This window comes from Drosophila takahashii, chromosome 2R, assembly GCF_030179915.1.
Source record: "Drosophila takahashii strain IR98-3 E-12201 chromosome 2R, DtakHiC1v2, whole genome shotgun sequence".
Taxonomy (NCBI): Eukaryota; Metazoa; Arthropoda; class Insecta; order Diptera; family Drosophilidae; genus Drosophila; species Drosophila takahashii.
In genome coordinates, this window is record NC_091679.1 from 8,186,376 (window position 1) to 8,207,267 (window position 20,892).

At 37.8% G+C, this 20,892-nt stretch overlaps 2 protein-coding genes across 10 annotated transcripts in view; one reads left to right on the forward strand and one right to left on the reverse strand.

Moving 5' to 3' along the window:
- The window catches only part of Nipped-A (Transcription-associated protein Nipped-A), a 520,496-nt gene extending 516,710 nt beyond the window's left edge, over positions 1–3,786 (forward strand). For all 9 annotated transcript variants that reach the window (XM_070213827.1, XM_070213829.1, XM_070213828.1 and 6 more), the window contains one exon: positions 3,153–3,786. In XM_070213827.1, the coding sequence (XP_070069928.1) occupies positions 3,153–3,725 (573 nt within the window). In that variant the 3' untranslated portion in view covers positions 3,726–3,786. The remainder of the gene's footprint in view (positions 1–3,152) is intronic.
- An 11,630-nt stretch (positions 3,787–15,416) lies between these two features.
- On the reverse strand, positions 15,417–19,579 carry LOC138912085 (uncharacterized). Its single transcript, XM_070211942.1, has 5 exons — positions 19,203–19,579; positions 17,392–17,578; positions 16,487–17,175; positions 16,020–16,410; positions 15,417–15,713 (listed from the first exon to the last, which is right to left on the reverse strand). Exons 1-5 carry the CDS (start codon positions 19,577–19,579, stop codon positions 15,417–15,419), a joined length of 1,941 nt encoding a protein of 646 aa, XP_070068043.1.
- Positions 19,580–20,892: the final 1,313 nt, after the last annotated feature.

Consider the following 20,892-nt stretch of genomic DNA (forward strand, 5'->3'; position numbering starts at 1 on the left):
CGGTCGGACGGACGGACAGGCAGACAGTCGGACATGGCTATATCGACTCCCCTATTGATCCTGATCAAGAATATATATACTTTATGGGATCGGAAACGTCTCCTTCACTGCGTTATAAACTTCTGACCAAAATTATAATACCCTCTGCAAGGGTATAATAAAATGCTTATCGAGCTGGTAATGTAATACAATACTTTAATTGAAATCGTTAGAAGCCTATGCATCTCCATAATAGACCACGCTCTGCCCATATACGAGACCTCAACCAAAGCACACCCCTCTAAATCAAATCATATAACGGATCTCCAAGAAGAAAATTAATAAATACAGAAAATCTACAATCAACAAATGCATAAATAGCTGTCAACATTTAGATATCCCTACCTCACATCCTCACAAGCTCAAACCATCAAAACCTCCTTGGCTTATGGATACAAGCTTAATAGACATCCAATTAAGCAGCGTCAAAAATCATCCACAAATAAGGAAACTTACACAAAAAAAATTCCTAGAAGTCAAGAATAACCTGGCTAACAAGAATTTTAAGTTCCTTTATACTGATGGATCCAAAAGCCAAGAAATAATTGGCCTAGCAGTTACCTCAGAAGAAGAGGATTTTAAAAAAGTTATTCTACCGAATTACTCATCGGTTTTTACAGCAGAGGCAATTGCAATCCTGGAAGCTTTTAAAATAGCCACAAAAAAGGGGTGAAAACCTGCATTTGTTCAGATTCACTTTTAACATTGGAAGCTATTCTAAACATTAACAACGAGTCATTCTATATTTCAACGATCCGAGATTTACTCATAAGAAACACGACAAAAATAAAACTGTTATGGGTCCCCAGTCACATTGGGATAAAAGGAATTGAATGCGCCGATGCAGCAGCTAAAGACGCAACTGTATCACCCCTAATCACCATCCCGAATGTAAACCGCACCGACATCAATAAACTCCTAAAAACCAACCTACTTAAAAATCAGTCAAATCTTCTCGATAAAGCGTCCCCTTGGTATAAAAACATAAATCTAACAACGAAAAACATCAACGACTACACGAAAAATTCACAAACTAGCAACTTACCAAGAAGAGAGCTAACCAAAATCATCAGACTTCGCCTAGGACACATAAATACCGATTCTCCCAACCAATAAATAGCCAATGCCGATTCTGCATCGCCGACACCATATCGATCTTACACATCTTCTACGACTGCACCGCTTTTCAAAACCATAGACCTAATAACCCAAATATAAAACTAACTGACCTATTAGTTTAATCCTTCATTTGAAAATATTAAACAAATCGTTAACTTTCTAAAATCAACCAGTAGTTGATTAGTTGAAGTAGTTCAACTAATTTAAATCAAATAAAAACACCTCTTAACGAGGTAAAAAACTAGTGACGATCGCACATACAAAAGTTCTGATATCAACATTTGTGACGAAAAATTATTACACTCGTCATTAAATAGACTTTCTAATATTTTCTCATTCGGCCCGCCCTAGCAGACTATTCCAGCCTTTTTCCCTTCACAGGCATTTTCTATTGCAGCGTGCCGAATGAAAAATATTAGAAAGTCTATTTAATGACGAGTGTAATAATTTTTCGTCACAAATGTTGATATCAGAACTTTTGTATGTGCGATCGTCACTAGTTTTTTACCTCGTTAAGAGGTGTTTTTATTTGATATCAGAAGTTTTTGTTTGTTTACATTTGCTCTCATAGGAGCTAATATATACATTTAAATTTAAATTGGTCAATCATAATTTGTAAGCCATTGTATTTAAACAAATTAAGTTAAAAAGGCGTTTAAGTATTTCAAAATACCTTTTAAACGAGGTATGGCACATGTCTGTACCTTTAGTAGTGTAGAACTTACAAACTAACGAAATTTAGCCATTTTTAGCTTTTTCCCGCTAAAGTAGCGGCTTTTCCCAAAAGTCTCAGAACAAAAGATTCCTATATGCAACTCTTAAGTGCAAATTTACTGATTCCATGACCCTAAAATACAGTTCGGATACCCTCACACAAAATTCAATACTCAGGATGCTTTAGTTGTTCGAGCTGGCAAAAGTGGCTATTTTCGTATAAAAATAACTTTTAAACGTGACTTTTTACAGTAATGTGTTATATACCAAAATTTAAGGAATCTCAAGGGCTATACAGTTTAAAGTTTTCAAGAAAATCGTTAGAGCCGTTTTTGAAAAAAATAAAAAAAAGCTAAAAAAAAAGTTTTAAAAAATTGTCTTTTGTTCATATTTTTTTAATTATTACATTTACACAAATTGCATATAGAAGGCGTTTATAGCATTTAAAAATACCTTTCAAACAAGATGCAGCACAAGTCTGTAGCTTTAGCAGTATAGAAGTTACGGTTTTCCGAATTTTAGCTATTTATAGCTGTTTTCCCGCTAAACTAGCGAGTTTTTCCAAAAGTGGTAGAACAAAGGTTTTTTATATCGATGTGATGAACGTCATATTAAATTTTCAAAACTTAAGAAACATGTTTTGGACAAACTGACAAACTGACAAACAGAATTAAATTTTCATTTTGGGAAGAAGAAGAAAATCTTATTTTGGCTATAACTTTTGAACGGAGCGTCGGATTTTGACAAATGACCCCTCATTCGACGGGTATTTTCAAAAGGAATGCAACTAAAACATTGCGAGGGGGCATTTATCCCCACCGGCCCCAACAGCTCCAAATTTCGAAATTTTCACTTTTTCACTTTCACCGCTCTCTCTCCCAAGCCAATTGATTTTCTTAAAGTCTTGGTATGCAATCCTTTAAGTTTTTGCAATACCTTTCGATTGGTGTATTACTCATTACGATCGGACTATTACAGCAGATTTTCAATTTTGCGGCTATATAATAGTAGTCGCCTTCGCACACTCTCCTGGTGCGCTTCGTCACTACATGGACTGCCGTCCATAGTGATTGTCAACCTCTTTTCCCAGAATGTAAGGAAACTGTAAAAATAATCTAATATCCCGGCCGAAAGTCATTGCAACTATTTCTGTTCCCTAAGTTTAAACTTTCAGCTACAGTGTACAATAAATAAATAAATAAAAATAATCTTAGTCTTAATCTTAAAAAGCTTCAATATAACTAAAAAAAATCATAATTTCCATACTTCTTCTTTTTTAGATTACTCTTCAGTTGGCGTTGGCTTTTCTATGTGAACACGCTCTAAATCTTACTCGTCTAAATGCAGATATGATGTATCTCCATCAAGACTCAGGACTCATGAACATTTCATATTTCAAGTTTGATTTAAATGATGATAAGTGTCAGCTTAATCAACACAGACCTGTGCCATTTCGCCTAACTCCGAACGTTGGTGAATTTATAACACATATTGGAATAACTGGTCCTTTATCGGCGGCAATTGTTGCTACAGCTCGATGTTTTATTCAACCAAATTATAAGCTGTGTTCTATATTACAAACTATTTTAAGAGATGAAATAATGGCCTTGCAAAAAAAAGGATTCAGAGAATGCAAAATAACAGATGGTTCTGAAGGCCGTTATTCCGAAGGAAATTATATGGAGCACACAGTTAGCGTTGTGAATTCGGCGGTGGATATCATAATGACGCGTTTTAATAAAATTTCTTACTTTGATAGCATTGAAAATAAAAAGATTTCTATGCTTATACAATCGGCAACGAACATCGATAATCTTTGTCGTATGGACCCTGCCTGGCATCCCTGGCTGTAATTTACTTACTCGTTATTCAATTAGTGTTCTATTCCTGTGAAATAAATTTAAATATATAAAATAATTATTAAAGAGGATGTTATAAGAATAAATCTAACATTTTAATGATCCAGCTACAAAGTAATAAAATAATAAATAAAGCTGACAGTTCTAGGACTTCAAATAACCATGTATAAAGGTATTTTTTTTAAAGATGTTTGGGCTCAAACAATGCTGAAGTAAAGAACTAGGTGTAGTATGGAGTGTCGGTGAGGTATAGTATTATAATCCATATTACAGGAGCCCGGAGCAAATCTGTAACACGTTTTCACAAAGTAATGCTTGTAACTTCTCTTAATGCAACAAAAAGGCCAATCTTATTTATTTCGCTAACAGACTTCATGTCCTATAATAACAGGGCCTTCTTATTGCAATCCCTGTACGAACTTGGATCCTATCGCATGCTAAGTGCCAGACTGTTGAAGAGATATAAAGCTCTGTAAATAGACTCATTTAGAGAGTAATTTCTGTGTGTAGGGATAAAAGAAGGTTCAGCAGTTCTTAGAGCCCTACTAGGCACGGATAGGCTAATATAAAAAGCAGCGCAATTACACTTCTACAATCTTGTAGTGTTGCAAGCTGTGCAAGACGACACCTAGCACCATAGGAAGGAGTGGGATCACGGAACCGGAGGCTTTGAAGGGCGAAATGGAGAAAAAGCTTTTGCACTCGCTCTACCCGACGGATATACACAGGTCCAGTCAGGTTTCAAACAAATGCCGAATAATCTAGTTTAGAACGAACAAATGAGAAGAATAGGGTAAGCTTGGTGTATAGCATCGGTCGGCACACACATACGTTGACATTTTGTTTTATATTTGTGTGAGTAATTTGCACTGGGCAGCTCATCGATGTGTGTGTGCAGACCGCTGTTCTACGTTATACGTGTGCGAGCAGCGCGCCGGCAGAACAAAACCCTATGCTCACTTAATAGGGCGCTGCCGAACGCTGGTGTATAGATAAGAGAAGTGAGTTTTGTTGCGCTTAATAAATCCGTACATTGCATATGGGCACTTCCAAAAAAAAGTCCACCAAGCCAAAAACCTTAAAACTTTAATAAAACATATTTCCACATGATTTTGCCCCGATATTAGTTTCTAATTAGTTGGATACTGAGCTTAACTACAAATTTGGAGTATAGTTTGATTATTTTTATGACAAACTCCACCAATATACGCAAAAATCAGTTTTTGGCTATTTTTTTGTATTTTTTTGGACCTGTCTTCTGTTGTTAATTTATCCTATAGGAATGCTAATATGTGACATTTTTCTGTACTGAATGCTTCATTCACATGCAAAACTATTAAGTTAAAAGCAAAACATCCAGCAATTGAGAGATAGAGGTAAAGAAATTCGCTTTACAAAACCGTCGCACAGTGGCGCCTTGGGCCAAAAAACGTGCAATAAATCACTTTTTCGACTTTGTCCTAGAAAGTTGTGACCCATACCAATCGACAGGTAATTGATCCACTATTACAAATATGTAACCCTTTTTCAAATCAAAAAATTTTTGTAAAAGATATGAATTTTCAAAGTTGAACAATTTTTCACTTAAAAAAAACACACCGTTTTTAGGTAATTTTTCGCACTTCCGGGGAGTTTTTCTTAAAAACTAGATATCGAATCGCTTTGCTTCTTTTTTCCACGGATTGGTGTGTTAGTTAAGAGTAAAAAAAGTAAAACATATTGCAGTTTGCCATGCGCATCTCTTAGTTATGAGTTATTTGCGAAACGTCCATTTTTTCCATATTTTTCAACTTTGATGGAAAATAAAAAAAAACTATTTAATACTATTTTTTTTATACTTCCGTAAAACGTTATTTGGACTTTCTTCTTGATATTACGAAAGTTGTAGCTGCGTCCGCCTGCGTCCGCGGTTTTAAGAGCCAAAAAAGGTAAAAAAGTCATGGTCCCAGAAATTGCATATGGCGCAACCTTGTGAAAGATTTGTCCAAAACATTGTGTTAAAGTCCTGAAAATTTGATATGATGTGCAACAGCTCGATATAAGAAACTTTAGCTCTACCACTTTTGGAAAAACCCGCTAGTTTAGCGGAAAAACAGCTATAAATAGCTAAAATACGGAAGGCCGTAACTTCTAAACTACTGAAGCTACAGACTTGTGCTGTATCTCGTTTGAAAGGTATTTTAAAATGCTTTAAGCGCCTCCTGTATGTAATTTGTGTAAATGTAATATTTAAAAAGATATGCACAAAACAAATTTTTTGTAAACTTTTTTTTTAGCCTTTTTTAGTTTTCTCAAAAACGGTTTCAACGATTTCCTTTAAAACTTCAAACTGTATAGCCCTTGAGAGTCCTTAAATTTTGGTATACATCATGTTACTGTAAAAAATCACGTTTAAAAGTTATTCAGAAACGAAAATAGCCACTTTTGCCAGCTCAAAACAACTTACGCTGCCTAAGCATTGAATTTAGTATGTGCGAGTCCAAACTGTATTTTAAGGTCATGGAATCACAACCTTGTCACAGAGTTAGAATCTAGTAATTATAGTCCAGAAATGTTAGGTCTATTGGATTTACCAAGTTTACTAAATTGTGACCATTATTTCAAAAAACATGAAATATAAAAAAAAAGTTTTTAAAAAAACTTTTATTTATTTTTTTTTTTCTTTTTTTAGTTTTTAAAAATTAAAACATAAAAAAATAAACTAAACAAAACGTAATTAAAAAAAAAAAAAATTTTTTTTTAAAAATTCCAATTTTTTATTTATTTTTTTTTAATAAGTTTTAAAAATTACAACATGAAAAAAGAAACTAAAAAAAACAAAAACTTTTTAAAAAAAGCTTTTTTTTGTCGGAAAAAAATGGATATGTTTTTAAATTCTGACTTTGCCGATTTGTAAGTACGCCTCTGCCACGCCCACTCCCTGTCTCAAGCAATAATTTGAAAGGTGGATCAATTATCTATCATTTGCCGTTTACAAAATTCAATTATCTTCACTGGTTCAAAAGTTATGATTTATTACCAAAAAAAAGTCAAAAGGCGCCACTGTGCGTCGGAAAAAATGTCCCGAGCGACATGTCCCGAGCGAATGTGGTTGAAAATGCATAAAAAAAAACGGCAAAGAATTTTTGAGTAAAACCAAAAGCATTTCACAGCGACATGTTTGAACAACATTCTAAAAAAATCGCATTAAAATATTCCATCAGAATTCGCTAATTTCTGGTGTTGTATGAACTTCCCCGAAATCCACTTCTATTTTTGTCCCGAGCGAATACGGCAGTTTCTTACCGATATTTTAAAAACTAAAAGTGGTACAAAATCAAGATTTTTACCAAAAATAGAGCTTGGGAAGAGTGAAAAGAAAAGCCCATAATTAAAATTAAAATCCATTGTTTTACAATTTTTTTTCAACTTTAAATGTGTGCAAATGTCCCGAGCGACATTTTGGAAGTGCCCATATGCTTTAGGAATAATGTAGTTAATGTGTTCAACGAAGAGAATCGAAGGTCATCTGCAAATAATAGAAACTCAGAATCATGTATGGAGTTACTTACATATATCATTTATAAATAAAATGAATAGAAAGGGCGTAAAAGCACTTCCTTGAGGGAGGCCAGACGTTGGCAGACGTTGGCTACTGTAGCTAACTTCCATTTATGAATGAACATACCACTGGAGAGGGACTTGTTAAAAATTATTTTGAGGGGGTCACATAGAACATCAATACAATTTTTTAGAATAAAGCGAGAAATGTTATCGCAATCCATACGTTCTGAGTCATTAAAGCTCGCGGCAGCAATATATCTGTCAAAGTATGACTCATTTAGATTTCCTATATTAAATAGGGAGTCGATGAAAATAAGCGTTTCATTATCATTCCAAGACGAAGTTGGCTCGAAATTGGATGGAAAAAAATTTGGCAAACAAGTTAGCAGCGTCCAAGTCCGAGGAAGCCATTTCACTATTAAGTGACATGTGGGAAGGAATGTTCGATGTTCTTCTCTTGGAGTTTACAAAGAGCCAGAAGGATTTGGGATTCATACGCAATTTACTTTCAACATCTGACATATACTGGCTATAAAGATATTTATTTGAGAATTCGAATTCACGCTTGTGTAGCTTGTATCTTTCAATATCGGCAGGGTCACCGCTCTCAAGGTAACGCTTGTAGAACTTATTACCGAGATTTTTGTATTTTTTGAGTCCCCGCGTATACCAGGGCAGTTTATAAGAACTTTGAACCTTTTTTAGCATACCTACTAATGATAAGAGAAAGCACAGAAATATGCGAAAGGCTATCGACCCAATTAATATTATAAATATCATTTCGAATAGAGTTTAAACTATTAGCTTTTATATAAATTAAAGGTGAGAGTGATTTGTTAGCTGAATAAATATGACACGTTATCAATAGTAAAAAAAGCTGATGATGGGCATCACACTCTGAGAGTCGAATATTACTACAACTTAATTTTGTTGAATATACTGTTAATCTTAACTAAGCCCATACTAAGAAGATCATCAATTAGTAGAATTTCATGAGGCAGATGTACATTACTGGGAATCATAGTAGTAGAATCTTCATCCTGCACCCACACCAACGATGACGGATTATAATCACCCAGAACGCAGATATACTGGTGATCTTCCAAATCCTGATAGATATGAGCGATATTGTCCACATGAGCCTTGTGTAGCTCGAAACTGCTGCATGGTTTAGAATCCAACCGACCAAAACCGTTGGTGTCACAGGAATTCGAGAGATTTCCTTTTTACGGAAAATTTTCCGAAAAACGACCAGGGCTGGATGCATAGACTAAATATCGAATATTCATCAATTATCGCATGTTATTTGACTTATTTGGACTAATTTTTAATAAGTTTTAAACCTAATTTATGTTTTTCTTGCAAAATTACAAAAAGAATATATGTTTAAGGCCGCCAGGCCTATTGCAGCCCTGAACAGTTGTTTGCAGCGGCTGCGTTTGTTTATTTACGTTTGTAAGTTGGCCAGAATTGTAAAGCAAAATGCCATCTGCACGAATTCTTGCCCTAGTGTTCTTGCGAAGACAAAAACTTCGAGAGGCTAGGCTACAGAGGAAAATCCTTAGAAGCAGATGGAACGTAAGATAATTTCAAGTTTATTTTCTGCTGGAACTTTAAGTATTTTTGAACTTCTAGGTTTCGGTACAATTTCCGACTTAATAAACATACATTTATGATGGTGTTTCATCTGATTGAGGGGCACATCCCAAAATCATCAATCCCGCCCTTGTTCCAGTTGGCCAAGGTTCTGCGGCTCCTGGCAGTTGGCTTCTTTCAAAGAGTAATTGGGAAGGACTCTGACCTGGCCCTTTCTAGAACCACAGTTTGCAAAATATTGTGGGATGTTTTTCCCTTGATGGAAAGGATTCTTTGCCCAAAATTCATTAAATTTGACAAAACCAATGAGGCTATCGTCAAATCTAAAACCCATTTCTACAATAAGTCCGGGATTCCTGGAGTTATTGGATGTATTGCTGGCACCCATATAAAAATATTTATGCCAAATGAAGGAGAGTCCTATTACTTGAAAAGGAAAGGGTATTTTAGCATAAATGCAACTATTGTGAGTTGATATTTTGATTATTGCTCAAAAGTGTTTCTGTGCAATCTGTGGGTATTATGTTTAAGTAGTTAAATAGCTTTTTTTCCATGTCAATTGTTTAAATGTCGTGCCTTAAGGCTGTATTAGTATTAAGTTTTATATACTCTACAGATTTGTGACTATAATCTACGAATACTCCTTGTGGATGCGGTAATGCCAGGGGCAACCCACGATTCATTTGCTTGGAATATGAGTCTGGCCAGAGAATTTCTGCAACGAAAATATGATAGTAGGGTTTGTGGAAACTCGCTTCTTGGGGACTCCCGATATCCACTGGAACCTTTTGTTTTGACCCCTTATCGATGCCCAGCTGCAGGAACTGGTCAACATTTGTTTCACCTTCGCCATGCGTCGGCCAGAAATGTTGTAGAAAGAACCATTGGTGTTCTTAAGAGCAGATTTCGATCCCTTCAAGGATGTTGACCTGTGCCGTGATCGCAATGACCCGGATTTCAATGTGGAAAGGTACAACAATCAAAATGATGCAAGTGAGGAAGATGTAAATGAAGTAAATAATGGACCGTCAGAAGCATCGAGTATTCGAGATGAAACCACAACAACATTAAGGCGCCGTTGAACATATTTTGAATAAAAAGCTGTATTTAAATTTCCTTTGCTAGGTGTTTTTATTAATTAATAAAACTAACGACCGATTGTTTTCCGCAATAAGTTCATTTTGCTTAATCATTTGTTTTACAGTGGCATCTTTGCCGTCCTAATTTAAATTCTTAATGCCCTCAGCCGTTTATGCTATCTTTGCACCTTCTTCGGCTACAAGGGTGCTGAGATCGGCGTTTCCATTCAAATGAAATCCAGTCTTGGAATTTCTCTTTTCCTTTTTCTTTTCCTTTCTCCTTTTCCTTTTCCTCTTGTCCTTCCAAACCCTAATTTATTTACCAAAAATCACATTTAATAGAAAAGTGTGTAAATTGTGTGTAAAAAATAAAAATTATTTTATTTTTTAACTTCGCTTATTCACTATTACAATTGTTTCGTAGGTCGAACTTAATTCACTGCTCACTGATTATTACTTTTTAAACTTCTCGATTCGATTCTCAAAAACGGACTGCCTGGACTCAAGTTCAATGATCAATAATGAAACCTCGGCTTAAGAGGTTTATCTCAGAAAAACTGATTAAGAGAATGACTCAAGAGAGTCGGAAAAATAGGATGATGAAATTTGGCAATTAAATTTGAAACTGAATTTCTGCCGGAAATTGGTGTTTATGTTAGTGGACTTCGGGGACCGCTTTGGAGCTCCGATGTTTACAATATCGGCTTGGGTGTTTACAGAATCCCTTTGATGCGGGATGTGTGAAATTGATCTGGGTGGGAATAACTTGGAGGCGTAGTTTAAAGAAATAGCTGACCACGGGTTTATCTCGGAGTCAGTCTAAGTTATTTGGAAATTTGTTCTGAACTCAAAGTTGTTTATAAATTGGGTAAGTGCCCCTAAGTAATGTGTCACATAACTTGTATGTACATACTATGTACTTACTCGGGTCAGCGGTTTTACACGGTGGTCCATGGGCATTTCGCTTACTGGCCAGGTCCTTCCAAGCGGTGGTCACCAGAACGCGGTCGCCCCGAGTAAATCCTTTGGCAATGTCGATATTATCGCGAATGAATCGCAAGAATATAGCGTCTTGCGCTGGTGACCTATGTTTACCCCTGAAAATTAGCAACGTTTGTTAGTTTAAATTAGTAATAAACAAACATTTTGTACGTTTTTACTTCTATGTCTTCTTCTTCTTCACAGCCAGCGTTTTACCTGGCAAAAATAGGAAATTTGTTTACGACAGTGATGCCAACTTTTTTCAAAGGCGGCCTGTTTTTATTAATTTCTAAATAACTACAACTTTTTTTACCATGAAATCTTTACCAGGAATAAGTTTCATTTTTAACTACAATACTAAGTACCTTTCAATAATTAATTCGTTAACACAACATTTCGATAACTAACTCAGAAAATTGGAAATTTTGGTATTTTAAAGTTCTAGCAATTGGTAACACTGCCAGGTAGACGGTTTGCCGCCGGTTTTTTTTATCTAATTTTTTCGAGAGGTTTTATAAAAAGTATATTTTTAAATATAAAGCGAAGTAGGTATAAAAATCGTAGTATGCAGGTAGTTCATAAAATTCATTAGAGTTGTCTTAAATAAAGTTATATTTTTGGGAAACATTTGTAAGTTGGGTAATTTTATCAAAACGTCCGGCAAAATACGGGGGATTTAGAAACCGTCAAAAATGACGTCTGTGACACCGAGATTTGGTATTCGGGGGAAATTCGGTTGGAATGCTTTTCTGTGACACCCCCGATAATAAAATTCATTGTAACTTTGTAGGAAGTAGGCGTTTTGATTTTTGACAACTTAAAAACAAAATTTAAATAAACACGCTGAATCTGGAATCCCTGAAACTGCACCGAGTGAGCATTAAACTAGGTATTTACTTTATCTGCAAGGGTATATAAGCTTCGGCTGGCCGAAGGTAGCTTCCTTTCTTGTTGTCATAACTCAAAACGCCTACTTCCTAAAAATTTACAATGAACTTTCTTATATATATTTGATTATTCCTATGGGAGCCTTAAGATATAGTGGTCCGATCCGACTCGCTACGACATACATATGTAGTACCTGCAATAGCTTTAAAACTGAGAGACTTGTTCGCATAGAAACGGACAGACGGACATGGCTAGATGGACTCAGCTATTGATGCTGATCAACAATATATATACTTTATGTGGTCGGAAACGTCTCCCTTACTGCGTTACAAACTTCCGACTGAAATTATAATACCCTCTGCAAGGGTATAATAATAAGTAAAACAACGATCTCAGTCAGCGAGCCCTAATAGGAAAGGAAAGCAATGTGTTTGTGTACCAATAAAACCCCAACGGAAAATAAATATATTGTGACCGTCATGATTAATACAAAATAATACACTAATCAAAAAGTTATTACTGAGAATCGCTGAAAATATGGTTAATTAAAGCAAATAATATTTATGTATCTGAGAATTATATTTTTTTGCATCCATATCAAATTGTGACTATCAATCGCTGATCGGCACAAAATTGCATCACGCATTATATTATTTAAAATTGCATTGCATTAAATATATGTGTCCATATCAATTGTGACTATCAATTGCTGATCGGCAAAAAAAAACCTTACACTGGAAATTATATTTTTGCACCCATATCATTTGCGACAACCCACAGTGGATTCACATTAATAATGGTTGCATACATTCAACAGTTGTTTTTTGAGCCTCCACATAACACAAATTAACATTTGCAACATACACCCATACAAAAAATTTATTTTTACATTTATGGCTGCGTGTTCTCTCCAAATAGAGGAAGGGGTAGGGGTTACCACTCGCATCGGCCTCCCATTTCCCCCACCATTGCCATGAAACCCGATACGAAGGGCAGCCCCCCTTTACGGGAAAAGTCTGAATAAAGAACATATATTGACCAGTATTTACAATTAAAAAAAAAATGTTGTTTCTTACCTGAAATCAGAGCCCTACCAATATTACCAATAGTGGCATTGACAATATAGGTCAACTACCACTACCCTAAATACCACCCTAAATCTTACCGATATACTAGCCTTTGTCAAACAATTACTTATTATTATGTTAATAAGGGGTACGGACCAAATCCCGTGCGGACAGTTGTTATTAAGAACTTTCGAAACAAAATTATAGACATGTTGGACACTAAACTTGAATGGGACAGCATTAGGAAAAACCTTAAATGCATGTATGCATGCAAAAAGACAGAACCGATACTAGTTGCCGAAATTCAGAAACTCCCTAGCGAGTTGTCCCTAGGTTGGGCTACGCGACCCACTCAGAACATTCGAGCCCGAAATCCGACTACGATCGGGACGGCTTACGAGTGGTGCCAAGCCGAGCAGAGTTTTATATATCAAAAACAAAACAAATCGCAGAACAAAAGATTCAACTCAGACCGAAATAGGTCCTACCAGAAGACTTCGTACCAAAACAATTCTGGCGACCGGAATAACTACTCTTATAATACTCATGGGCAAGACTATCGGGGCAATTTTTATTCCTCGGCAAACCCATTCCGTCAGGGCTCGAATTAAAGCCAAAATCGTACCAATAACAACAGACATAACAATGACAACAGAGCAGGGGTATAACACTGACCGAAATCCTTCACAAAGGTCGGCCTCCAACTTTAACAACATTGACGACAACTCAAATTTTCAACAAGAAGCCTCAACCGACAAGTCGGTTACATAAACAAAAAAACGCACGGTCTGTATCTTCCTTATATAATTATCACTTTATCTAACTTGAAGAGTTAGAACCACTCAAATTTATAGGGGACACCGGTTCCACCTATTCCTTCGTGGGCCCAAACCTTATTCCACAAGGCGCCATACAAAAATTAGAAAATAATATTCTCTTCACAACAGTCCTAGAAAGCTATTCATTGACCCGAAGTGTCAATCTACCTATACCGGTAGAAGTTAAATAAGAAGGCGAAATTCGGTTACTACTTTTCAAATTCCAACAATACCTCGATGGCCTCCTTGGAATAGACTTCCTGACAGACCGGAAATCGAAAATAAATATTGAAGAACTCAAACTCGAACTCGAAACCCCATTCACGTCGATTAAAATTATAACAGAAGTTAATAGAGGCACTGACGAACTTTTTATCCAACCCCAAAGCAAAGCCATTATTAAACTACAAGTCAACCTTAGTGAATGCGATTTTCTCTGTAATCCTCTGGAGATAGACAGCAATCTTTTTGTTTCCGGGGGACTCTACACCGCTTCAGACGGACATAGCTTTCTGGAAATAACTAAAAATTCCGAGACTGGGCAGATCCTTTGTCTCGACCAACCACTAAACGTGGAACCATATGATAGAGCCCTGCATGGCTATACAAAATGGGTTATTTGGGTACCCAAATCAAATTTCAGGTCAAGTATTCAGGCTTTCTTTTAAAATATTAGCTACCCAACCTGACCCCAACATTTTCAGGTCGTTTGGGTTTGGGTAAAATTTTACCGATTTACCCAAATACCCAAACCCGAACGACCCGAGTCAAATGGGTTTCAAGTACATCAGTTCGGGTTTAAGGTTACCCAAAGAAAAAAAATTGATTTTTAAATAAGACGATGATGACAATTTTCACAGCTCATCGACCCGTCGCGAATTCTAAAGGTCAAGATTTGTTTCCACTTCTTTTGCCCATGCCAATGCTTTTGATCTTCAAATATTACAGATGTATGATCCGCAGAAACATATTCTTTTGCTCTAAAGAATTCGCGGTTTTAGAAAAATAAATATGGAATATATAATTAGGTTCCTTAGTTAAGTTATGTATGATCCACACAAATAAATCCTCTTGTTCCTAAGAATTCGCAGTGATTGGTTTTTTTAGTTAAGTTATGTAATACATATGTATGATCCACACAAATATATCCTCTTAGTCCTAAGAATTCGCGGTTTGTGAAGAATTAATAATTATAGAGCCAAGTATAAGCATTAGTGCCTTAGCTAAGAAGAACACGGTCCAACCAATCTGAAGATCCTCCTGTTCTTAAGAATTCGCGGGTTGGAAGAATTAATATAAAATCTATGGAAGTTCTTAAATTAATCGATTTTTTCAAAAACCGCGAATTCTTAGGATTAAGAAGATATATTTGTGTGGATCATACATAATTCAGCTTCGGACCTTTGGCGCTTGCCACCGCTCTCTTCTGGAAATAATGGGCCAACCGAGTGATGGGCCTCTTAAATATCCCAGATGCTGTTTTTACATTAACAACCCGAACGCGATTATCCGCACCATGATAAGTTTTAATTACTCGTCCCAGTGGCCAATTCATTACTGGTAAATAATTTTCTTTTACCACCACCATTAGTCCTTTCCTGACGTTTTGTGCTTCTGTCTTCCACTTCTGCCGAGCCTGAAGCTCTTGTAAGTACTCGGCTGACCATTGGTTCCAGAATAAATGCTTCAGCCTGGAAACCAATTCCCAGCGCTTTACAAGTGTCCTGGAGTGAGGCCCTCCATGTCTGTGGGATCATTTGATATAGGTGTAATTGGTCGGTAGTTTAAGATTGCTTCAACTTCGACTATTAGTGTGTTTAACTTCAATGATGCCGTAGAGCTGGTTGTCAATAACAGTTTTTTGGCGGATTTTACGGCTGCCTCCCAGAGGCCTCCGAATGATGGGGCTCGTGGCGGTATGAATCTAAAGTCAACTTGTCTTCTGCTACGTTGACTTATAATCTGATCCATAGCCCTTTCCGTGAAGATTGTCGTTTCCAATTCCTTAAGCTGGTTGTTAGCACCAACAAAATTGGTTGCGTTATCGCAATGGATTGTCTGACATCTGCCGCGGCGGCTCAGAAATCTCCTTAAGGCCGCTAGGAATGCGTTTGTGGTTAAATCGCTTACTAATTCAAGATGCACTGCCTTTGTGGAGAAACAGCAAAAAACGGCGATATATGCTTTGTCGGGTCTTTTTCCTCGGATTTTGTGATGAATCCAAAAGGGACCACAATAGTCTACGCCGGACTTTAAAAATGGGCGTGCTTGTGTGACTCGTTGCATCAGCTTGGGCCTTGCTTTAGTGCATCTCACACAGTTGTGAATAATGCTTCTGGACATGATCTTTTCGTTAAGAATCCAGTGCTGTTGTCGCACGATTGCTCGTAGTGCTTGAGCCCCGCAATGCATGTCGTCCTCATGCGTCTCTCGTAGCAACATTTTTACAATAGGATCATTGTACGGCAATAGAATCTGATGCTTAGATTCGTAGGGAAGTGCAGAGTTTTCTAGCCTTCCTCCAACTCTTATAAGACCATCATTGCCAAGTATGGGAGATAGTGAAACTAGTCGATTTTTCTTGTCCTCCGTCCTATAGCGCTGCAGCTGGCTTAACTCTGCAGCGAACTCCACTTGTTGGATGGTACGTAGAATCACAATTCGGGCTTGATGCAATTCCGCGGTGAGTATCGTTGATGTTGGCGATCTGTTCGATTTGTAGCAGAGCCGTAACATGTACGCCACTATTCGCTGCAATTTGTAGAAAGAATTATTGTGCTTACAGCTGCAAACTTATATATTTTGTCCTCCTTTCCAGATCGCTCGTCTTGAGGTCCGGAGTGCTGGTCCACTGGCTTGACGATCCATGTAGAAATAGTGGCCCAGAGAACCACAGATTATGGTCGCCTAACTTGCTGGCGAGGATGCCTCTTGACAGAACGTCAGCTGCATTGTTTGCAGATGAAACGTGACGCCATTGCGCTTGGCTTGTTATTGCCTGAATTTTGGCTATTTTATTGGCCACAAATATGTGATAGGTAGATGCTGCAGCATTAATCCATGATAATACCACCATGGAATCACTCCAGTAGTATCCTGTCACGCTGCTATCGAACGATAGGTCCTTTCTGACCTTGTCGCTTAGTTCGGCTCCTAACACTGCAGCACATAGTTCCAATCGGGGTAGTGTCTGCTGAGCCTTTGGAGCTACTCGTGATTTCGAATAGAGTAACCTAACTGAGACCTGGTTATTTTTGTATTTTGCCCGAACGTAGAATGCTGCTCCGTACGCACGTGCCGATGCATCAACAAAGGTGTGTAGCTCTTGGGTAACTGGAATTTTACCATCATATATGTGGCGAGGAATCGTTACCGTATCCAGGGTTAAAAGATCATCCCGGTAATTTTTCCATTCTGTTTGAAGATCCTCCGGTAGCTCATCACCCCACTCAAGTTTGGTTTCCCAAAGTTGCTGCAAAAAGATGTTTGCTTTTACTACAACTGGTGCAAATAACCCTAAGGGGTCAAAAATTTGTGCCAACTCCGAGCAGACAACTGTTTTCGTAATCTTGGTCGAGTGGCTCTTTTCAGTCCTTCCGCATAGATGATCTTTATTAGGCATCCAAATGAGACCCAGCGTTTTTACGCTGTAATGTTCAAACGATTCATCTAGTTTGACATCACTTACAATGTCTTCCTTATAACAATTGTTCGTTGTTGAGCACCATTTTCGGAGTTTAAATCCATTCGGAACTAGGATTTTATTTAGCTCATCGGCAATTTGTTTGCTTTCGGCAATTGAATTGGAGCCAGTGAGGCAGTCGTCCCCGTAGAAGTCATCTCGAAGTTTGCCTGATCCCAAGGGGTAAGTGGCCCTTGATATGAGTGCTAAATGGTTTAAGCATTTTGTTGCCAGAAACGGAGCGGATGTGGTTCCGTATGTTACAGTCTTCAAGCGATAGTACTTGAGATCCTCTGATGAATTGCTTCTTCAAACGATGAGCTGATAAAACTGATCATCCGGGCTTATCCAGACTTTATCCAGACGGTACATTTTCTCTATATCCGCTGTGAACACATACTTGTGAGTTCTGAAGCGTAGAAGTATCGCGAATAACTCACTTTGTACGGTTGGGCCGGCATGCAAGATATCATTGAGAGATTTTCCGCTCGATGTTTTGCATGATGCGTCTAATACTACCCGTAACTTTGTGGTAGTGCTGTCCGGTTTGAGGACACAGTGATGAGGTATGAAGTAATGACTTTTGGGAATTTGTGCTGGACCTACACTTTTCATGTGTCCCAATTTTTCATACTCATCCATGAAGTCGGAATACCCTTTCCAAACTTCTGCTGATGTTCTTAGCTCCAATGCAAAGAACCTTTTCGTAGCTATTTCTTGACTCCCCCAGGGTTCAAGGTTGTTCAGAGAACGGGAGTCTTACAATGAATTTTCCATCTGCTGCTGTCCTTAAATTTCCCATGAAATGCTTTTCGCAGTATGCTTCTGTGGGAGACCGATGTTTTTCGGTTGTGTCCAAGTTTTCCAATGTCCAAATTTTTTCTATTAAATCGTTGGTTTCTTGTATAGAATTAATCGCGCAGACGGCGGACGAACTGTCAGTAGCATTCACCTTACCAGCTACGATCCAGCCAAACTTTGTGTTCTGCAGAATTGGACCTTTGGTTGTAAAGTTCTTCTGATTTGGGAGCAGCAAAGAATAATAGTGCTCTGCACCAATGAGCAGGTCTATTTTTCCTAGTTTGTCAAAATTGGGGTCCGTCAAGGCCATTCCCTTGGATAACTTTCTAGCCGCTAGCGAAAGTTGCTGGGCTGGCTGATCAGGTATTATTATGTGGAGCAATACAAAAGCTTCAATTCGTTGTGTGAAACCACTATGAAGTGATTTAACTAGTATGTTGACTTATGCTTTACTCCTCAAATGCCTTCAATTCGTAACTTAGCATTGTGGAGCTTTAGTGATAACATTGAAGCCATTCGCTCTGTAATCAGATTTATCTGTGATCCAGAGTCCAGTAGTGCTCTAAAGTTTGCACAGTGCCCATTGTTGGCCTGTACTGCAACCTAAGCCGTGGCGAGTAGATTATAATTTTTATTACTCGCCGCCCCTACAATTGGTGTGCGAGGCTCTACGGTAGTGTCGAGATGAAGCAGAGTATTGTGATCCTTCTTGCACTTAAAACACTTTCGACTGCGGCAGTCCTTTGTTTTGTGATCAGTGCCGAAGCATTTGACGCACATTTTATGTTTCAGTACCCAATTCAATCTTTCAGATGTGGGCCTTTTGGGAGGCGAGAGAATCAATCGTTGTTATATATAATTCCTGCAATGACTTTGCGCTATCACAAGATGCCTGTTGATGCAACAATTTGCGAATTACTGTATGTGCAAGCTGTCTTGGCTTGTCATACGAATCAACAAGTATTTCCCATGCTTGTTCATAATTTTCTTCCTTGAGTTCTATAGGCCGAATCAACCTTTCTGCATCACCGGTAAGTGCGGTTTTTAGGTACCACATTTTCTTTATGGTGGGCATGTTGGTTTCATGAACCATGCATGAGAAGAAATCGAAGAATTGTCTCCATTTTATCAGTTCACCATCGAATTTCGGGATGCTTATTCTTGGCAGCTGCACATCAGTGCTGTTTGTGGCGGATGCACTTGGCCACGCCATGAGCGCCTTTTGCACTTCCACTTGTAACATCCCGTAGGCTTCCTTGTTGTAGCCCTTTTCTATCGGGTTGTCAAATTCTTCATAAATTTTTAAATGGACCTCTTGTACTTGTGCCGACAAAGAACTCATGAAGCTAGTGGAGGCTTGACCCTTTATAGTCGCGTACTCCTTTAGCGCCATTCTTAGGGATTCAATAACCTCTCCTTGGCGTCGGCATAGTGATGCTAGCCTTTTGTCGCTGACTTCTGTCATAGGTGGCTGCCGATCGAACTTTCAACTCCTTGCTGTTAATGGCTAGGAGTACGTCGAGACCTTCCTGAAAGATCTTGGTATATTTCTCGTAAGTCGATCGAAGATCGTTTGCGTACTTCTCGTACTTAGATCCTTTCTGTGAGTCTGGCAAATGAGTCTCATTTTCTTTGAACATCTCCCAGGCTTCATTAATTGCCAATAATCGGGCTTCAAAATATTCAGGTTTTTGTTTCCGTGCAGGTCCATCTTTCTTGAAATTATTGATGCACCTAGCATTGTCATTGCCTATTTCTTGTTGTGCATTTAAAATCTTTTGAATTTCCGATGAAGGATTCTCTTCACCCATGCTGTTAACCATTTTTATCTTGTTCTATGTTTCTGACCCGGTGGGAGTATTTTATTCGCTTACGCTGGATACGCTCCGATTGGCAACCAGATTTGGTCAGAAACCATTTTTGTCTTGTTCTATGTTTTTGACCCGGTGGGAGTATTTTATTCGCTTACGCTGGATACGCTCCGATTGGCAACCAGATTTGGTCAGAAATTGAAATTGTCTTCTTCTTTGTCCGCGATTTCGTTTACTCGCCCAAAACGGTGTAGGGCTCCGCGCGTAACAAGCATTGCTTGGTGTCGTAAGGGCCACTTGATTATACTGACCATAGTGCATCAACGTCCAAAAAAATCCAGTATTTCCCTATTACTAGAGGAGAAGTAATGCATTCGTAAGCCATTTTGTAATGGCTATTTTTGCCGCTGGGATTTGTCTGACTATTATTTAACTGTAGTCTTATAGAAACCGTTTTGTGGTTAACCTGTTAACTGTTAACCTAAAAGGGTCCCACCGAGTAGTTACTAAAAGACCGATTGATTTGTTGAACCAAAAGGTCGCACCGAAACCGGCAAGCAAAACGAAAAAAGGGTTCCGCTCGGAGAGAGATTTTGTGAGCAACATTATTTTCTGTTTTGTCGAGAGTCAAACTGCCTTGACTGACAGGTTTTTGCAAGTTCTGCCTTATTTAAATAATATTTATACATATTATTATTTATACATATATTATTTATACCAATCTACTAAATATTTTAATAATTTAAGATTTAAGGGAGAAATAAATTCTAGAAAACAGAGTCAAAAAACATAATAGCATACAGCTGACGTCAAAGTAGTTGTAGTGTTGAAGCCCTGTGTCATTACAAGTTTTTTGTTATATAGCAGCACAGGATCCGGAAAAGGAAGCAGCCAT